The sequence below is a fragment of the Camelus ferus genome, chromosome 6, assembly GCF_009834535.1.
Source record: "Camelus ferus isolate YT-003-E chromosome 6, BCGSAC_Cfer_1.0, whole genome shotgun sequence".
In the NCBI taxonomy this organism is placed as follows: Eukaryota; Metazoa; Chordata; class Mammalia; order Artiodactyla; family Camelidae; genus Camelus; species Camelus ferus.
This window is the reverse complement of record NC_045701.1, coordinates 1,794,902-1,816,813: the sequence shown is the minus strand read 5'-3', so window position 1 is coordinate 1,816,813 and position 21,912 is coordinate 1,794,902. Positions and strand designations below refer to the sequence as shown.

At 35.8% G+C, this 21,912-nt stretch overlaps 1 protein-coding gene across 1 annotated transcript in view; it reads left to right on the top strand.

Annotated features, from left to right (window-relative positions):
• Window positions 1–21,912, top strand: part of IQCH (IQ motif containing H) — a 187,500-nt gene that overhangs the window by 59,382 nt on the left and 106,206 nt on the right. The window contains 2 exon segments of the mRNA XM_032480865.1: window positions 2,310–2,430; window positions 7,745–7,876. Coding sequence (XP_032336756.1) covers window positions 2,310–2,430; window positions 7,745–7,876 — 253 coding nt within the window.

Genomic DNA, 21,912 nt, shown 5'->3' with positions numbered 1-21,912 from the left:
CTGAGTGATTCTAACATCCAGGCAGGGCTGAGAGTCACTGCCAAGCCTTCTGTGACACCAGCAGGCAGAGTTAATCACTCCCTCTCCTGCACTCTCATAGCTCTTAGATTTTTCCATTGCTCACAAAATTTAATACTTATTGTATTAAAGTTAGTGTTATATAGGTGTAGTAAGTGCTCAGTAAACACTGAAGGTTGTTAACTGCCTTTCTCTTTCCAACCAAGCATGCGCAGAAGCGGTTATCCTCACCATGGGAACCGGACAGCAGAGTGGACTCGAGTGTGGTACCCACAGAAACTGGCTGCAGGATTTACTTCGATAAACTTGCCAGGATGTCACCCCTCCATGCCTACACACACACACACACACACACACACACACACACACACACACACACACACACACACACTCCCCTCATTGCATTTTCAGCATAGCCCTAGCCCTCGGGTCCAGCTTTTACATCGTTGAGATAGATGCAATTTAAAGAATTAAAGAAAGCAGTGTTAGTAATGCGCTGACTGCCTGACAATCCAAATTATCATCTGCCTTCCACCTTCTCCTTGGTGTCACACTTTACGTTATGTTTTATGTTGGCTCTCGCAACTTGAGCTTTCAAGAGCACGACTGTCAGGTGTACTTTGTCAAAGGCTTTCAGAAAATCCAGATGAACAATTCTGTGAGCCCTGAAACTGCCAAATCTATATTTTATGCCTTCACAGTGCTTGACAATTTTATTTAAGTGGAATCTTTCTTTCTTCCTTCGATTTACCTTTGCCTCCCCGACCCTGAGATCAATCAGACAACAAACAGGAGACCCTTTAGTTTTTGATACTGAATATCCTCGGCTGTGTTTGTGCCACGTCTGGAGCACAGCGCACTGGGCTGATTAGCCCAGCCTCCTGGATTTGGAGGAGCTCCTGGGGGCTACTCCTGTCTGGAAGTGAGGTCGGGAGAGGAGAGCTGAGGATGAGGGAAAGAGACCAAGGGGGGATCAGCAAGGTCCATGGTAACACCACGCGCACACCCCCTCTCATCAAGGCAAGACCCGTAGCTCCGCCCTTTCTGCATACATGAACAATCTTCTCTTTCCTGTCTAAAGTCCTGTTTGTAGTCACTTTAAACTGTCCTCACCAAACATCGCCAAAGAGTTTGGTGTCCATGGGATGGTAGTTCTTATAGTTTCCCTTAAGTACCACATCCTGCCAGTGGGGCCCTAAAACAACTTTGTTCACAGACATTTCCTAGCCAGCGGATATTTATTTTGTAAAGGGATTTCCTCCCCCGAGGCTTGATGAAAGGGTCAAGACTTTCTTTATCCTTAAGGTCACCACAACCGTGATGAACAATAGATGTGCCACAACTGAGTCCCATGGCAAACTTCCCTAACACAAAACAAGATTAATCTTAAAATTTGATCATTTTTGCACATCCAGTCACTCTGTGTGACCTGAGACTAACCCCCCAACCTTTCTGACTTGGTTCTTTATTAGTTAAATAGCAAACCATTACCTAGTTCCTTTGGAAGTTACGCAAATTAATGCTTGAAAAATGACTGGAAAATTTAAACCAGTCTATAAATACCAAACAGTTCCACCTTCCCTGCTGAGAGGGCCCAGGTAATTCATAACCTCCTATAATAAAGGTAAAAATAGTGTGCTTGGGCTATACAATTAAATGTAATTTATCTGCAATGCATATAATCTTTGAAATCCAGAAACCACTGAATAGAAACAATTCATATTTCGTAACTATAATAAAAGCACTTAATGACTTTAGGAAAAGTAATCCTCTACTGTAAGTGATCTAAACATCATGTCTTTAACCATGTCTGAGATCTGCAAGAGTCTACTCAGAGTTCATCCTGAACCTGTTAATGTAGACATATTTATCTTTAAATTCTCCCAGTTTTTTTTAATCCTCAAAGCCCTTAATGTGTATTTCCTAGAAAATTCACCTGTACAAAACTTTGCTGTATTCAAAGCCTCCTCTGTCAAGATTTAGTGCTTTTATATTGTAGTCATTAAAACTGAACAAAATCTTAATAGTTCCTTTATTAACTACTATACTGACTCTCCATAGTGGAAATCGCAACATGTTAATTGGATTTAATTAACTATTTTAAATTACACAAACTCGTGACAGTAGACAAGAGCACAGGGTACTCACGAGCAATAAAACGGGAGCTTATATTGCTACTTGATTAAAACTTAATGAAACTATTCATAATCTTATTTATTGTTTACAAGAAGAAAACTGTGTTCATTTTGACGGCAAAAATGTCTGCTGAAAACCAATTTTTGATCATTTAGGTGAAGGCTCAGAAGTTAATAAAAGGGTCCACCGTATCCAACCTCACGGTTCTGCCAGCTTCTCACCGCTCAGATCCCTATTTCACCCCCATGCCAGTCTTACAAGAGGATGCCAATAAAGGTTAGTCACCATTTTTTTTGTTATGTGTTTAGGAACACAAGGGAAAGAGCACTGAGGTGGGACTTGGGGCCTGAGTTTGCATTCAGACTCAGCCACTAATTCTCCGAGGTGACCTCAGGCAGGTCAAGTCCTCACTCTGGCCTGAGTTTCCTTCTCTGTGAATCTGAAGGTTGGACCAGATGATCGCTGGTGTCCCTTCCCACCACTAAAAAACCATCATTCTATAAGTTTACTGTTGATTTCTATGCCGGTGTTAGTACATAATAAAATTATTTATTGTGTTTAAGTGATATCACTATAATTTTTCAAGCTTCCGAGCAGATGGTTTTTGATGTTTTTCTAGTAGCATGTAAACATTTTATTTCAATATACTATTATGCAAAAATACAAAGCCAGAATTAATGTAATGAGCATTTAAACTATGCATGTCTCATCTAAATACCAGGTTTGTGAAACCAGGGAAGATCTCGTTTTTAAGTCAAAGGTCATGTCATCTTTATCTCAGCATCCCCAGTGCTTAGAACCATAGTTAGCATTTTGTAGACACTAAATGTTGGTTGAATGATTAAGCAAATGAAAGAGTAAGTGGATAACAAGGGCTGAGCATCGTAAGTCTAACCCTCTGTACCTCTCCTTGCTACTTGATTGGTCGACATGTTAAACAAAACCTAAGTGGACCCCCTTCTGTATCTCAACTATGACCAAGTGAGACGACCTTTAATTATTTCTTCCTCACTTTCTGTTGTCTGGAGTATTTTGGACCTACAGATGGTTCCCCAGGGGTCTTCTGGTACCTGAAGATGTAAAAGCCTCCATCTTGTAGCTCCTGTGTCCTGTCTGCTGACCTGGTGGTGGAGGTGCAGCAAAACTCAAGAGAACCCAGCATCATTATAAGCCTCGTAATTTATTAAACATCCCACAACTGTAACAATGAACGTAGTTGTGAACCGTTATTGTTCAGAATTCTTTGGGACTCCTGCCTTTAGTTAGTTTACGTCATATTTACTCTCCAGGAAAACTCCAGCAGAGTTCCATTTCTTGCTTTAATACCATCTTATATTGTTCCTGGGTCAAATTAGGATGAATAAAATAATGAATCAGTGAATCAAATCAACCTATTTATTCTTGCTCTAGCAATAGACACAATAAAAAAAATTGCTGCAAACCAAGGTAAATCTAGAACCGTGGTAACTTGGTCCAGAAAAACATCACATTTCTATCCCTCAGTTGTCTACCAGAGAACACATGCCTACCATAATATTTGTGATTGATCAACCAATTAATCAAAGCATATTTATTGAGTGCTTGCCATATGTCCGGTAGGGTGCGAGGTAACATGAACGCCAGGAAAGCATAAGCCACAGAAATGTAGATACAATGTCCAGAATTTCACATGTCCTGATGCTCTTAACTGCCATTTACGTCAGCCCAGATCTACACAAGTCCTGCATGTGCTGCAAGATTAACAACATCCAGAAGAGAGAATAGTTTTGGAAAATGCAGGGCAAACTTCTCTGCTTTTTCTTGAAGTATCTTGCTAAATCCAATGAAAGCTTTTCCCCTCTCCGCCCCCCACCCCCGTAGTTAAGAATATAATAAGTCTCATAATAATAAACCAAATTATCAATTCAGGCTCTGTGTGACCTCGGACAAGCTGCTCTCTGATCTCAGAATAAAGTCTACACTCTGTAAACAAGGCATGCCTGACCTGGCCTCACCTCCATGATCCTCTCAGTCTGCTTCTCTGCAGAGCCTTCTCTCTGTTCCTTATCAGGCCAAGCACTTTTTTTACATCAGGCCTTTGCAAGTGCTTTTTACCTCTGTCTGTAAAAGTCATTTCCTCAAGCATCTGTCTTTTTCCTTTATAGATGATCACAATTTGTGGTTATATATTTATTTGTGAATTTAATGTCTTCTCCACCACCAGAGGCTCCACGAGGCCTGTCTGGCTCACCAATGAATCCCCAGCCCCCAGAATAGTTCCTGACACATAACAGGCACTTAAATATTAGTTGAATGAATGACAGATGAATGAACTTCTAATTGCTAATTTAGTCAACAGGAAAGTAAGAATGTTATGAACATTTCATGAGATAATGGTGTTAAGAGATAATTTTCAAAAAGCAGGTAAAATCCTGACTCTTATACAATATACAATGAACACATGTCAAAGATTTTATTTATTGAACTCATCAGTTAAAAGAGAGAACCTGTAAGATGCCACAACTGGTCCAAAGGAGAATCCAAAGGACACATCTTTTTAGATCAAGAATATTGAAATAAATTTGCAAATAGATGCAAAATTGGCATTTCTATGGAAAGGAAGTGTGTCCCTTCACCAGACAGAATTTATTTTCACATCTATAAATAAGAATTATTTGCATTATTATCAGTTCTTTATAAATTAACTTTAATCTCTAAAGAGTTATAAAACAGCCTAGTCAAAGACAGTTCCTGGAGGCATTCCATTGAAAAGGTATCCAGTAATCTCTTTTGCTTATTCCAAAACGTTAAAAAAAAATTTCCTAAAATCTTCCCGTTTTGATACAAAATGATTAAAAAAATATTCACAAAATAAAGCTGGTCTCATTAGGTTTGGCCTGATTATTTATTTAGGTGCAGCAAGAATGCTGACTCACCATATAAACCATCTTAAGTTTGCTCTTCTGGAAATTTCCATGAGGAATCTCAGATTGTACTTTTAAAGTCCTCTATTATTTGCTATCTTGAGGCAAGGAAATCAAACCCAAGAAACTGTCCACCAGATTTCAACTACAGGAACCTATGAATTTGGGCAAATTCCTCTCTTCTAGAGATGCTCCAATATCCTGAATTTCTTGGGCCTGCGAGGAAGTGACATTCCTTACAACCTGTAAGGTTGGAAATCCTGTAAGCCATGTACCAGGCCAGTTTTTCTGGGAAGGCTTTGTAAGCACTGCTTCTATAAAGTCAACCTTAGTTCTTTAAAAGTAACTTACTTATCATACCTAATTAATAGTGTCATTCTTAAGTATGAAATTTCAGGCAAGTCCTTGGTTGCAAAAGCAATTTTTCCAATTCTATCTTAGAAGAGAATAGATTTTTACTGAAACTATCCAAATAACTGTATTACCAGGAAAAGGAAGGCGGTTCGATGAGAGTTTCTGAATTTGGGAGGTGAACGAGCTCATTTAAAGTCTTAGGAGTTCAATGTCCTTGTTTTCTGGGAATTTTAGGAATATTCAATTCCTACAAGCACTCATTTCTCTCTATAAGTCAATCAGAACAGAGCTCCTTTAATTTGAGATTTTAAAATTTATTAATACCGTCTGGAGACAGGAAAACATTCTGCAATCACATGGGAGATAAAGGCCTTCTTGGACCACAGATACACAGACATAAAGATGTAGAGAGAGTTTATAGCTTTGATTCTACAATTCCAGCCACAGATGAAAACGAAACACAGAAACATAAAAATGTAACAGTCCAGATACCAAAAAGAGTCTTTTTCCTTGTGGGCATGAAAATCCTGACTGAATTGAGCTCAAAATACAGAAACAGACAAACAGAAGGCTACAAACCATATTCTCTATTGTGTCTCCCTCAACAGGGAATAGATCTCTGTTAAGACCCATTTACAGGGAGAGATACCAAATTCCCAGCCTTTGTGGCTGCCAACAAGGAATAATTTGTCAGCCATAAACAAGCCAAAAAGAAAAACAAAACCCCAAATTAATGGGGAGTAATATTAAAATTAGAAAAACAAGAGCCAGCAAAGTTCTGTCACCACTCTGAATTCACCTGTGGGTGCCAAGAAAGTGAGTGTCTGGGCTTGGTTCCCTGTGCGAGGCAGCATCTCTGGCAGTCTCAGGTGAATCTTCCGCTCATCTTGGTGGGATCCCCAAAACTGTTCAAAGATGTATACTGTTTAAAGTAAACCCATGCCTCGTATACAAATATAAAATGAACGTGTCAAAGATTCTGTTGAATTAATTAATGAATGCAGGGATGCGTAAAATGTTAACAACTGATTCATAGGAAAATTCAAATAGCAGACACATTTATGTATCAAAAATACGGAAATAAATTTGCAATCATTATTTTTACTGAAGTCTTCTTCAGCTGTTCCATCCCTCAGCGATCATTTTTCTGAATTCTTGTAACACCAAGCTTTAACATCCTGAATGTCAACATACAGAGGTCACAGGCAAACGAAAATATTTGTCCCTCTTAGAATGTGTGCCAACTTCTTCAGCCACATCCAGCTTAGGACACAGTGTTTTTACTTGGATTTCACTGGGACCCAGAGTTCTTTATTTTTCTTCTTGTAACCCGAGAGCAGTAAGAAACTGAAACCTTATCACATGTCTATGTCAAGCACTCCCTGAGTTTGTGTTTCTGGCTTCACTACAATAGATCCACCTTAATGTGAGTTTTGCCCCTGACAGCAGGCTTTGCTCAATTATTCATTTACTCATTGATTTATTCATTTGTTCATTTTTTGAAAACAGTGTCCTCCTGTCCTTAAAAAGCCTTGGCACCAGGCATACTGACACATTATGAGTTCTAGGAATTGTAAATGAGTAGTATCAATCCTAACCATGTTGCCCAGCTACACTAAAATAACCTATTTGGGCATTCACATCTTCTAGTAATATGAGAAATGTCTAAAAAGAACTCTTTTTTCCCTATCATAATTTTTTTTATTGAAGTATAGTAGATTTACAGTGTGTGAATTTCTGGTCTACAGTGTATTGATTCAATTATACATAAATATATTCTTTCTCATATTCTTTTTCATTATAGGCTATTATAAGCTATTGGATATAGTTCCCTGTGCTAGAGAGTAGGACTTTGTTGTTTATCAAAAGCTCTTTTTTTTTAAATAAACTATGACTTATTGTAACAACAGAAGCAGTAGTTTCAAGCACACAGATTTTTCTTTCAGAACCAAAGATCTTAGTTAGTAAGACTGTGTCTCTGATTTCTCTGAATTTTAAGAAGAATAACCATATTGTCAATAATTGAAAATGCCATTAAGTATAAAGAAACCTTAGTTTGCACTGAAATTGTACTTTCTCCTTTAAAATGAAATTATCATAGTATAAGTTTATTTCATAAAGCCTCTATTAGAAATGCATTTTTCTTGGGTTAGAACATTAGGCTTAAATGAATGGGTGTGATAGCTATTTTTTCATGCAGAGGGTTAAGGCATTAGATGGACCCCCACAATAAGATGATGAATCCAGTACGTTACACTTGTGCAATTTACAGAGTTCAGACTTTGTGGAAATGCTTCAAGTTCAGCTCAGATTCTTCTAACCTTCCTTTTTAGGGATTCTAAGTATGCTAGAACGAGGACTGATTCCACCAACAGCAAGAATTACCTTTCAGAATCCACCCATTATACCCAGAGCGGCCCCTCTGCATAGCTTTGATGAAGCACGTAAGATTTCTTTGACTACCGGTAAGTCAGTCTTGCCTGTATCCTTAGTTGGGGATACACAGAAATTACCAAAATCTACCCTTCTAAGTATCTAACTTTCATCTTCAGTAACAGGACAGGATGAAAGCTGTAATGACTCTGAGTTGGTATGTTCAAGGGACTTGCAGCTTGGTTAGGAAAATAAGACAGATATAATAAAGATAAATAACAGTATAAAGTATTATAGAATAAAAACCAAATGGCTGTTAAAGTCTAGCACTATAGGTATTCAGAAGAATGATTGCTGAGAGGTGAAATAGTAGAAGACGTCAAAGAGGAGGCTGGAAGAAACGGGATGCTCGAGAAAACCCCTGACCTGGGATCTACTAACTAGTGGCAGAACCTCAGGCAAGCCATTTACTTTCTCTGGGCCTCAGCTTTCCCAGTTATAAAATGAGGCTTTTGGTAAATGAATCCATCTTTTCAACAGATATTTGTTGAATACTTGCTTTACCCAAGGTAGCTGGGGATCTGACGGAGAATAGGTCAGACAACACTGCTCCTCTCGTGTTGCTTACGTTTTAGTGGGAGATGCAGATAGTGAGCAGATAAGTGAGTGAGAATTGAAGCTAAGGCTAAGTGCTACAAATAACAGGACAATACGGATTAGAGCGTGATCAGGAGGTGATTGCTTTGCTTGGGAGGGAAGGGTCAGGGAATGCCACTACCTCTTGGAAGATGTTAAGATCCAAGTGATGAGAAGGAGCCAGCCATGTAAACACCTAGGGAAGAACATTTCAGAAGTAGGACCGCACAGGTGCAATGGCCCTGAGGACTAAGGAGGGAATGAGCAACAAGGCTAGTGTGACTGGAGGGCCAAGGAAGAGCAAAGAGATGAACAGATAAGGCTGGAGAGGTTGCGACAATTGACATGATGTAGGCTAGAGTGGAGATTACAAGTTGTCCTCAATATGCATTCTTCCCTGCTTCTATAGTAATGGTCATGGGTGGGCACATATCAGCTTGGCTAAAGACAACACTTCCTGAGCTTCCTTTCAGTTGAATGTGCCATGTGCCATGTGGACAATGAGGATGTCAGCAGAAGTGGCAAGGGAAATTTCTGGGCTGTGCCCTTAAGAGGAAAGACGCATGGCTTCCTCTTCTCCTTCCATCTCTGGCTGGCTGGAATGCAGATGTGATGGCAAGCATTTTGAAGTCAAAGACGGAACTCTGGGTTGAGTTCAGCAGAGATGCCCTGCTAACCTGGGGCTATCTTCCTTTCAATCCTTCTGTGAGAGAGAAATAAACTCTTAATTTGTTTAAGCCACTCAGTATATCTTAGGATCCTTCTTTTTAGACACCTTAGACTATGGCAGAACCAGCATGGAAGCCTTTCAAATCATGACGAGGAGTTGGATTTAATCCTAATTACAATGAGATCTCACTTTAAAGTTTAAGCCAGAGGATGAGGTGACCTGATTTATGTTTTAATAAGACCATTCTGACAGCTTTATAGATAATGAAATCATAGGAGAGCATGAGTAGAAGCAAGACGGCTAGTTAAAAGGCTGTTTTGGTCAGCCAGGTGAGAAATGATGGTGTCTTTGAGGAGGATAGTATCGGTGGATATGAGGAGAAGTGAACAAATTCAGGTTATATTTTGGAAGTGGAGCCATGAGGGCTGGCTGATGGATAGGAGTGAGGGAAAGAGGGGCATCATGGAAAAATGTGTATGAATGTATGAATGAACATGTATTCAGGTACCCCGATTTTGTATCTACTCTACTGTTGATGGAAATTTCAGTGGTTTATGCCATCGAGCTATTAGGAGTCACACCACTACGAACATTCTTTTACATGTCTTTTACTGCAAATATGCATGCATTTCTGTTGGATACCAAAAAAAAGAACCACTGAGTCACAGGATAAACACATGCTCAGATTTAGTAGATATCGCCAGTTTTCCAAGGTGTTTATACTGATCTATCTTCCTAGTAGCAATACATGAGAATTCCAGATAATACATATCTTTGTCAACACTTGATATTCCCTTTTCTTTGTTTGTTTTGCCATCTTAAAGATGCTGTTGTGTTATTTCTTTGTAAGTGTAATTTCTATTTTCCTGATGACCAATAAAGTTGGTCAGTTTTTTTTTTTAATATGTGTATTGGTCATTTGGATATCCTCTTCTGTAAGGTGATTTAAAATGTTAACCTTTCTTTTTTTAAATAAATGGGTTGTCTTTTTTTTTTTTTTCTGGGTGTGGAATCTCAGGTGGTTTAATCTTTTTTTTTAAACATTTTTTATTGATTTATAATCATTTTACAATGTTGTGTCAAATTCCAGTGTAGAGCACAATTTTTCAGTTATACATGAACATATATATATTTATTGTCACATTTTTTTCTCTGTGAGCTACCATAAGATCTTGTGTATTTTTCCCTGTGCTATACAGTATAATCTTGTTTATCTATTCTACAATTTTGAAATCCCGTCTATCCCTTCCCACCCTCCACCCCCTTGGCAACCACAAGTTTGTTTTCTATGTCTATGAGTCTGTTTCTGTTTTGTATTTATGCTTTGTTTGTGTTTATTTTTTTTTTTAGATTCCACATATGAGCGATCTCATATGGTATTTTTCTTTCTCTTTCTGGCTTACTTCATTTAGAATGACATTCTCCAGGAGCATCCTAATCTTTTTTTTTAAATTGAAGTACAGTTGATTTACAATTTTATGCTAGTTTCTGGTGTACAGCATAGTGATTCAGTCATATATATATTCTTTTTCATATTCTTTTTCATTATAGGTTATTACAAGGTATTAAATATTTCTTTTTCTTATTTATAGGAATTATGTATATATTCTGGGTACTAATCTTGTATTAGGTTATATGTATTACAAGTAATTTTTCCTATTCTGTGGCTCGGCATTTCATTCTCCTACTGGTGTCTTTTTTTTTTAAACTAAACTTTTGAATTGTAGATTCACATGTAGTTGTAAGAAATAATACAGAGAGATCCTTCGCACTCTTAACTCAGTTTTCCCCCAAAATAACATACTGTCAAACTATCGTACAACATCGTAACTGGGAAACTGATGCAGCCAAGATACAGAACATTTCCTCCACCACAAGGATTCCTCACATTGTGCTTTTATACCCCTTTCCCTCCCACCCCACACCCCTTTATACCTTAGCGATCACTAATCTTTTCTCCTTTTCTATAGTTTTCTCATTTCAAGTATGTTAGGTAAGTGGACTCACACAGTGTGTCACCTTTTGAGATGGGCTTTTTTCAATCAGCATAATTCTCTGGAGATTCATCCAGGTTGTTGCTTATATCAGTGGTTGATTCCTTTTATTCCTGACTGGTATTCCGTGGTGCGTGTGTACCGCAGTTAAACCATTCACCTGTTGAAGGATGTATGGCTTGTTTCCAGTTTGGGGCTACTATGAATACAGTTACTATAAACATTTGTGTACAGGTTTTTGTATGAACAGATGTATTTTGTGTGGACACATTTCATTTCTTTAGGATAAATGCCCAGGAGCATAACTGCCAGATCTCATGGTAGTTGCATGTTTATTTCCTCTACAGTCCACTTAGAACCACATCCGACGGTGTTATAATTTTTGTTTCAACCATGTAATATAATTTAGAAAACTTAAGAGAGAAAGAGAAATCTATTGTTTTTACCCATGTTTTTGCTTACTGTGTTCTTTTTCTTTTCTGATGTTTCAAGATTCCTTCTTTTTTTTTTTTTTTTTTGAGTTCCAGATGCCTTGGCCAACAATGGCCCCATCTTAACATTTATTTATTTATTTTTTTAACATTTTTTATTGATTTATAATCATTTTACAATGTTGTGTCAAATTCCAGTGTTCAGCACAATTTTTCAGTCATTCATGGACATATACATACTCATTGTCACATTTTTTTCTCTGTGAGTTATCATAACATTTTGTGTATATTTCCCTGTGCTATACAGTGTAATCTTGTTTATCTATTCTACAATTTTGAAATCCCAGTCTATCCCTTCCCACCCTCCACCCTTCTTTTATTGTTTTCTTTCTATTTAGAGAATTTCCTTTAGCCATTGTTTAGGGTCAGTGTACTAGTGACAAATTATCTTCCTTTTTCTTCATCTTAGAATGTCTTGATTTCCCCTTTATTTCTAAAGGATATCTTCACTAAACAGGATTCTGGGTTGACAGTGCTTTTCTTTCAGCACTTAAAAAAACAAAACAAAACATTGTGCTCCTTTCTTTTCTTCTCCATGGTTTCTGATGAGAGTTCACTGTCATCTGAAAATTGTAGATAAGGTGGTGTTTTTCTCCTAATATTTTCAAGATTTTTTTTTTCTTTTGTCTTTAGAACTCTGACTGTTTCTTAGTGTGGATTTCTTTGGTTTTATCCTGTTTGGGTTTGGCTCATCTTGAATCTGTTGGTTTACACGATCTGTTAAATTTGGAAGCTTTCAGCCATGATTTGAGTACTTTTTTTCAGCTTTGCTCTGTTGCCTCTCCTTCTGGGCTACTGTGATACAAATGTCAGACCTTTTGTTACAACCCCACAGGTCCTTGAGGCTCTGTTCATTCTTCTCCCGGCCTACTTTCTCTCTGCTATTGAGATTGGGTAATTTCTATTTTTCTATCCTCTAGTTCACTGATGCCCCTAACCCTTCATTCTGTTGTTGAGCCACCTGCTAAATTCTGTACTTAGATGACTGTATTTTTCTCTTCCAAAATTTCAATTTGTTAAGAAATATGCACTTAAAAATGGTTAAGATGGTAATATGCATATTTTAATATAATAAAAAAATCAATTTGGTTCCTCTTCATATGTTCTGTTTCTTTGCTGAGAATTTATATTTTTTCATTTGTTTCAAGTGGTTTTTTAATTGCTTATGGAGCATTTTTATGATGATGGCTGCCTTTAAAATTTTTGTCAAGTAATTCTAAGATCTCCATCATCTCAATGTTGTTGTCTACTGCTTTGCTTTTTTCATTCAGTTTAGTATCTTCCTGGTTCTTGGCGAGTGATTTTCAATAGGAACTCTGACATTTTAGGTACTATGTTATGAAACTCTGGTTCTTATTTAAATCTGATTTAGCTGGTTCCCTCTGAGACCCCTATTAATTCCCTACGCATTTGAAGAATAAGCCAGATTAGCTATGCTACCTCATCCTGTTTATGTATTGCTGGATTTCATTTGCTACTATTTTGTTTCCTAATGTTATTCATGTGTGAAACTGTCCTCCATTTTTCCTTTCTTATCATGTTTTCCTTAGGTTTTAGTATCAAGGTGATTCTTGCCAGCAGCAAGTGAGTACGCTGCTCTTTTTATATTCTTTGGAAGAGTTTGGATAAAACTGCTATTATTTCTTTCTCAAAGAAATACATTTGGAAGAATTTACCAGGGAAACCATTTGAATCTGTAGTTTTCTTTGGTAGTAGGTTTGTGGTTGTGGCTTAATTCCTTTAATACGCAAGGACTACTTTGATTATCCCTCTTGTCTGTGTCAGTTTAGTAAGTTAACTTTGCCCAAGAAATTTGTCCATTTTATTTAAACCTTCAAATTTATTAGAATAAAGTTGTTTACGACATCTTCTAATTATTTTTGTAACGTCTGTAAAATCTATGGTGACGTACTTTTTCATTCCTGATGCTGGTTATTCCCATCTTTCTCTTTTTTCTTGATCAGTCTCTCTAGGAGTTTATCAATTTTACTATTATTTTCAAAGAACCAAATTTTGACCTTATTGATTCTTTCCACTGGATTTTTTTTTTCTATTTTATTGACAACTGCTCTTACTTTTATCATTTCTTGCCTGTTTTTACTTTTTTGGGGGTTTAATTTTCCTGTTTTTAAGCTTATTGGTATACATATTTAGCTCATTAATTTTCAACTGTTATTTGTTTCTGATATATAAGTGGAAGGTAATAAATTTCACACAAGGCACTATTTTAGCCAAATCCCTTAAGTGTATTATGTCATATTTTCATTATCATTTACTTAAGAATATTTTCTATTTTCCACTGTGATTTCTTCTTTGACCCATGGAATATTCAGAAGTATATAAGTTTGAGTACTTTCTGGTTATCTTTTTGTTATTTTCCAGCCTAGTTCCATTGTTCAGAGCACAGATTATTTGAGACATAGTAAACAGTCTTATCATTGGAAGGGATAAATTTGGGAGTCTGAGATTTACAAATGTTAGCCACTATATATAAAAATAGATTTTTTAAAAAGTTTCTGCTATACAGCACAGGGAACTATGTTCAATATCTTGTAATAACCTTTAATGAAAAAGAATATGAAAACAAATATATGTATGTATCTGCATGACTGAGACACTGTGCTGCACACCAGAAACTGACACGTTATAATTGACGGTACTTCAATTAAAAAAAAATTTAACAGTTATTCAAAACCTGACTTGCTTTTTGGCCCTAGCACACGATCAACTTAGATGAACACAAATTCAGCATTTGTTAGGTGCACTGCTATGAATATATTCATTTAAGTCAACTTAATCTCGTTATTCAAATTTATATCTCTAATTATTAATTTTTTATCCATTTAGTCCATCAATTGCTAAGAGAGGTGTGTTAAAGTTTCAAACTATGATTATAAATTTGCCTAATCCCTTTTATTTTTTAGTTTTGTCATTTTTTCTTCATATCACACATATTTTTAATTCACTCCTTTACAGAAGGAAATTATTTTTCACCAAAAAGTAGGAAGTGCACCAAGAAGTAAGAATCAGTTTTAAGCAGGAGTGAGCAAACTTTTTTCTGTAAAAGGCCAAATAGAAATATTGTAAGCTCTGCATACCACATATAGTCTCTATAACATATTCTTTGTGTTTTATTTTGTTTTGTTTTCTTTTTGCAACCCTTAAAAAACATAAAAACCATTCCTTAGCTTGAGAACCATAGAAAAACAGGCTGCAGGCCAGATTTGGTCTAAGGATCACATTTTGCAAACTCTTGACTTTAAGTATTAAATTTTAATGCATTCCAGTAATTATGAGAGCCAAATACAATAAAAATCAATTAGTATATTTGTACACCTACTATATGCCCAACTTCCAACATTTTATCCCTTATTCTTTCAATATTATGAAATGCTTCTGACTTTCTTTAATGTGAATTTTTTTTTTTTCTGGCATCATGTCCTCTGGAACATGTTCATCCTTCGTCACAAACACTTTCCTCATTTTTCATCAGTTAGTTAATCTTAAAGTTCAGCTGGCTGCATTACTAGCATCTTGTTAAGTGGTGGCAATCTCAACATTCCCACGGTCAGTTATTTCTTTTATAGTTCTACTTACAATGGACTAATTTCACTTTCAGCTCTATCAGTTTTGAGGGGTTTTTCGACACTTTAAACTTTGTTAATCAATTCTGTCTTTCAATTATCCATTTTTGTAAAAAATCATGTGAATTTACCACTGAGAGATAAGAAGGCAATGCCCCTACATTCCTTATAGTCTATGTGTAAGTCAAAAAAAGATACACAGTGGCCAATCACTGACAGATTTTGAAAGAAGTGACATGATTGGTCACTGACCATGATATACACCTGTCACTTACATAGTGATTTATGGAAGAAGGACCTAGCAGCAATGTTTGTGCTTTATGCCATTAATGACAGCTAATATGCCATAATAACTGAAATTTTAACCACACTCTTGAGGGACTGGTATTATTTAGCTAAACTGTTGGAACAAATCTGTGCATACTGGAGCAGTATAAAGTGAGGACTGTTTGTACATTAAGTGTGAACGGTCTAAACACATCAATTAAAAGACACAGATTGTCAGACTGGATAAATAAGCAAGACTCAACTATATGTGGTCTACAAGAAACTCATTTAAAATATAGAGATATAGAGAAATCAAAATAGAAGGAGAGGGAGAAGTGACAAATCTTTCTTACAGAAGAATTCCAAATAATATAAGTAGTTACTCCTCCTTCCGGGAGGTGGAGCTTCATTTTCCCTCCCTTGAAAATTGGGCTGGCCTTAATGATTCATATCCAAATATAAAGTACGGAAGGGGGAAAAATAGAAAATTTACAGTGGAGAAGCCTGGAAAACCCTACCTTAGCCAAATGGCTAGACCAATGATGAATTATGTTGATATTTTATGTCCCCTGACATAATGTGATGAGGGGGAAAATTTACCTCTGTGCTATTCTGCCTAAAAATCCATAACTCCAGCCTAATCATGAAAAAAAATCAGACAAACCCAAACTGAGGACATTCTACAAAACACCTGACCATTACTCCTCAAAACTGTTAAGGTCATGAAAGACAAGTTAAGTCTGAGAAACTGTCACAGACCAGAAGAGACTAATGAGACATGATGACTAAATACAATGTGATATCCTGACCAGGTCCTGGAACAGTGAAAGGACGATGTAAAAACTAGTGAAATCTGAATGAAGACGGGAATTTATTTAATAGTAATAAACCAATGATGGTTTTTTAAAATTTTGACCAATGTACCAAGGTAATGAAAGATGTCAACATCAGGGGAAATTGAACAAAAGTATACAGCAACTTTTCTGTAAATCTAAAATAACTCCAAATTTATGTTTGTTTGTTTGTTTGTTTTTTAAAAAAAAGGTCCAAAATAAATGATAGGAAAAAGTATCAGTTAAATATAAACTTAAAATTAATAAAAAGGAGAAAGACAGGAAAAACATGCAAAAAGTAACCAAATAAAGCTGGATGGCACTATTACTGCAAGACAAGTAAGACACATTAGCAAGGATCAAGAGGGATGTCATTGATAAAAGAGCTAATTCAGCAAGAAGACAACAACCCTAGCTGTGTATGCTCCTAAAAATATTGATCCAAAATACACGAAGCAAAAGTTAATAAAATTTAAAGACTAGGCAGTTGTTCAGAAAATCTGAACAACACTATCAACCAATTTTAACACATTGATAGAACATTAAAACGCAACAGCAGAACACTCATTCATTTCAAATGCACATGGACTATTCACCTAAATAGATCATATTCTAACCAGAAAACAAAACTGAACAAACTTAAAAAAAAAACTGAAATTATACAAAATATGTTCTCTGGCCATAACAGCATTAAACTAGAAAACAATTAGAGAAAAATATCTGGAAAATCTTTCAAATATTTGCAAATCAAAGAACATATTTCTACTAAATAACCCATGAGTCAAAGAAGTCACAGGGATATTTTTAAATCTTTTGAATGTAATGAAAATAATAACACATGTCAATATTTATAGGATGCAGCTAAACTAGTGTTTACAGGGAAATTTATAGCAGTAAAATGCCTATATTAAAAAAGAAGAAAGATCTAATTATCTAAGCTCCTGCTTAAGAAATTAGAAAAAGAAAAGCAAATTGTATGCAAAGCAAGCTGAAGGAAGGAAATAATAGAAATAAAAGTAAAAGCCAATGGAATTTAAAATAGAAAAAACTAGAGAAATTCAATGAAACCAATTCTGTATCTTGGTGAAAATCAACAAAATTGATGAACCTCTAGCCTAACAAAAGACTAACAGAGATAAAAAGAAGGCACAAATTACTAATATCAGCAATGAAAGAGAATACATCAGTATAAATCGTACAGACATTTAAGGCAAGGATGGTATGGGAACATTACAAATAGCTTTATGCCAACAAATTGGACAACTGAGATAAATGGACAAATTCCTCAAAAGTCAGATATTACATAAGCTCACTCAAAAAGAAATATATATCCTGATTAGTCCTGTAGCTGTGAAGGAAATTGCATATGTATTTGAAAACCTAAGAAAGAAAACATTAGCCTCAGATGGCATCCCTGGTGAATTCTACTAAACAAGAAAGAAACGTTACCAATTTTACATAAATTCTTCCATAAAATAGACGAGGAGGAAACACTCCTCAGATCAGTTTATGAAGCCAGCATCACCCTGATACCACAGATAACACAACCAGACAGAGACATTAGGAGACAAGAAGACCACAGCCTAATACCCTTCATGAAAACAGGTACAAAAATCCTCCACAAAATGTTAGCCAACTGAATCCTGCAATAATATAAAAGAAGCATAACGCATCATGGCCATGTAGGGTTTACCCTAGGAATGCAGATTGCTTCAACATTTAAAAATCAGTATAAGTTATCGTATCAACAGACTGAAGGGGAAAAACCATTATGACCATCACAATAAATAAAAATAAAATAAAATTCAACATCTATTTGAATTAAAAGACCTAAGAAAACGAGGAATAGAAGGAACTTCCTCAGCCTGATATAGGGTATGTACAGCTTACATCTTATTTAATGGGGAAACAGCAACTGCTTTCTCCCTAAGATCGGGAATAAGGCAAGGATGTCCCCTCTCACCACATACATTCAACATTGTACTGCAAGTCCCAGCTAACGCAATGAGGTACGAAAAACAAATGGAGGCATGCAGATGGAAAGGAAGAAATAAAACCATCTCCTTGTAAACAATGTGATTACTATGGAAAATCAAAAGACACTACAAAAAAAAAAAAAACCCATTAAAATGAATAAGGGAGGTTAGTATGGATTTAGGATACAAGGTTGATATACAAAAATTAATTGAATTTCTATATACCAGAAATGAACAATTGGAAATTAAATTTTTTGAATTTGAAATAACACCAAAACCCAAAAATACTTAGTTGTAATACTAAAAAATATGTGTAAGATCTATATGCTGAAAACTCCAAAGTGCTAATGAAAAAAATTCAAAGAGGACCTAACTAAATGGAAAGGTAAGCCATGGTCATGGGTTAGAAGACTCAGTATTGTTACGATGTTAATTCTCCCAGAATTGTCTACAAATTCAATGCAGTCCAAATCAAGATCAGTAGATTTTTTTGGTAGAAACTGACAAGCCAATTCTAAAATTTGTATGGAAAGGCCAAGATAGTACCATAGCCAAACAATTGTGAAACAGAAAAACAACATTGGAGGATTAATGTTTGCTGAGTTAGTATAAAGCTGTAGTTATCCAGACAGCATGGTATTGGTGAAAGGATAAAAAGAGGTCAGTGGAAAGGAACAGAGTTCATGCACATTCATTGATTTTTTTTGACAAAGGTGCAAAGGCAATTCAATGGAGAAAGAACAGTCTTTTCAACAAATGGTGCTGGAACAATTAAAGACAGCCGTATAGAGACCCTTGACTCTTTCCTTACACCGTACACAAACATTTATTCAAAATGGACATAGAAGTAATTGTAAAGCCTACGAGAGTAAGACTTTTTTCCCCCAAGCTTTAAGTGGTTTTATTTTCTTATTTAACTTCTCTGGACTTTCTAAGTTTTATTTCCTTATTTAAATTCTCTGGGCTTTTCTGGATTTTTATAATCAGAAAAAAAAACATAAATGTTATAAGCAAGTAGCACTATTGTCATTTCAGAGTGTGAAGGCAGATGCCAGGTAGTCACTGCAGAGGGAGGTGTGTAAATGGGAAAAAAACACATCAAAATTCCTTTTGGTCTCCAAGAGTCCATGAGAGTATTATCTAGCTACATAAAGAGGTAATTGAGAATAGTGTAAGTAAATGTGGAATTTAATATTTATAATACATTTGTACCACTTTCTTTTGGGTACAGAGACTTCACTACTGACTTGCTCCCAAAATATATTTGTGAAATACTATGTCTGGGGAAAGGCAATTAAAGGAATAAGCTTTTCAGTGATTATGTAGTTGAGAAAGTCTAGGTTTCCCAATTTCTTTAAACTTTTAGAAGAAAAGGGGAAAATCTTTCTTTCCTGGGACTAGGCAAAGATTTATTGAATACCACACTAAAACCATAATCCATAAGAGTAAAACAATTAATATACTGGAATTCATCAAACTTCTAACTTCTACTCTTTGAAAAATAGTGTTAAGAAAATGAAAAGAAAAGCTACAGATTGGAAGTTAATATTTCAAAACACACATTTGATAAAGAATTTTTATCTAGAATATATAAAGAACTCACAAAATTCAACAAGAAAACAAGCAATCCAATAACATAATGTACAAAAGATTTGAACAAAAATTTGAACAAAGAAGATATATGGATGGTAAATAGATACATGAAAGCACACTTAACATTATTAGTCACTAGGGAAATACAAACTAAAATAAGTCTTAATAAATTTAAGACGATTAAAAACATACCAAGCTTCTTTCCCAACCACAGTGGTAGGAAACTAGAAATCAACTACAAGAGAAAAAGCGGAAAATTCACAAATATGTGCAGATTAAACAACATGCTCCAGAACAAGCAACAGGTAAAAGAAGAAATAAAAATGATCTTGAGACAAATGAAAACACAACACACTAAAGCTTAAGGACACAACAAAAGGAGTCCTAAGAAAGAAGTTTATAGTGATGAACATCAACATTAAGAAAACAGAAAAATGTGAAATAAACGACCTCACTGTACACTCAGAACAAACTAAGCCCAAAGTTACAATGAAGGAAATAAAAAAGATCATAGTAGAAATAAATAAAGCAGAGACTATAAAGACAAGAGAAAATATCAATTAAATTAAGTCTTTTTTTAAAAAAAATAAATTGACAAACCTCTGGCTAGACAAGAGAGAGAAAATTCAAATAAATAAAATCAGAAATGAAAGGAGACATTACAACTGATACCACAGAAATACTAAAGATAATAAGAAACCATTAGGAACAATTACATGCCAAAAAATTAGACAACCTAGAAGAAATGGATGAATTCCTAGAAACATAAACCTACCAAGTCTAAATCATGAAGAAACAGAAAATCTGGAGAGATCAATTACTAGCAGAGAGAATCAGTGATCAGTAATCAAGAACTATCGAACATTGTTCCTGAGGCCCTAGCACATGCAAAAAGACGAAGCATGGAATGGAGAGAAGGAGAGGGAGGGAGGGGTACAAGTCAGGGATGCACGTGACTGCAAATATCAGAAACCCTAACTTCCAGTGGCTTAAGCAATGAGGAGTTCATCTGTCTCATAAGAAATCAGGAAGTAGGGCGCCTAGGGCTGGTGGTGCTGATACACAGGGTTGTAACGACTCGCTTTCTGCTTTACTTTCTTTAGCATGTTTGATTTTACTCTCATGCTTGCCACCTCACAGTCCTAAGGTGACTCCCGCAGATTTGGGCATTAACTTACCATTCCAGGCAGGAAGAGGCGGAAACAGTGGTTCCAATCTCTTCCCAGAAGCCCCTGGATGGACTTCCCTTCACATCTCACTGGTCACGTGGTCACTGTTAGGTACAAGAAAGGCTGACAAAATGAATGTCCAGGGATCAGACTGGGTTAGGACTAGGATTGGAGACATACTTGTAGTAAATACTTAGTATGATAAATTATGCTTGGTCCAAACCATTTATGAAATTCTGTTCTCTGTTGGCTATTAAATATACTTAATAACTGGGACATACTTATACTAAAGTATACTTGTTAATCTAAAGTTTAAATTTAATTGTGTGCCCTTTTTAAAAAATGTTAGCTAAATCTGGAAACCCTGGGAGCTGGGGATCTTATTACCTTGAAAAAATTAGGGTTCTAAAATTAGCAAGGAAGAAAGGAGGATGGCTTTGGGTAGACACGTATCAGTAACTACCAAAAAGCACACAAGTTTCTCCATAAAGACAGGATTTTTTTTTTCCCCTGACATTGATACTGGCAAAATTTATCATACAGATTTTCCCAGAAGGGAAACTGAGTCACAATACAGGCAGTGCCTTAGAACGCAGGCACATTCTTCAAATGCACATGTCCCATAAAATCCAAGGCTACATGAAATAATGAATTTAGTGCTAGAATTTCTGCAGGTAACTAAGAAAAATTTTTTTAAAAAATTTTTTATAGATACCACTAACTGTAGCTTATCCATGTGAAATTATAAATCTTTTAGATCTTTATCCTACCAAATTTCATTGAAATTTTAATGAATTCCCTTAAAAATCATGCCCACATCTCAGCTGCTATTTTGTTTCATCATGGGAATTTAACCATAAATCTCACTTGTCTGCAGGGAACTGAAAGTTAAACAAAACGTGTACTCAGCTTGCA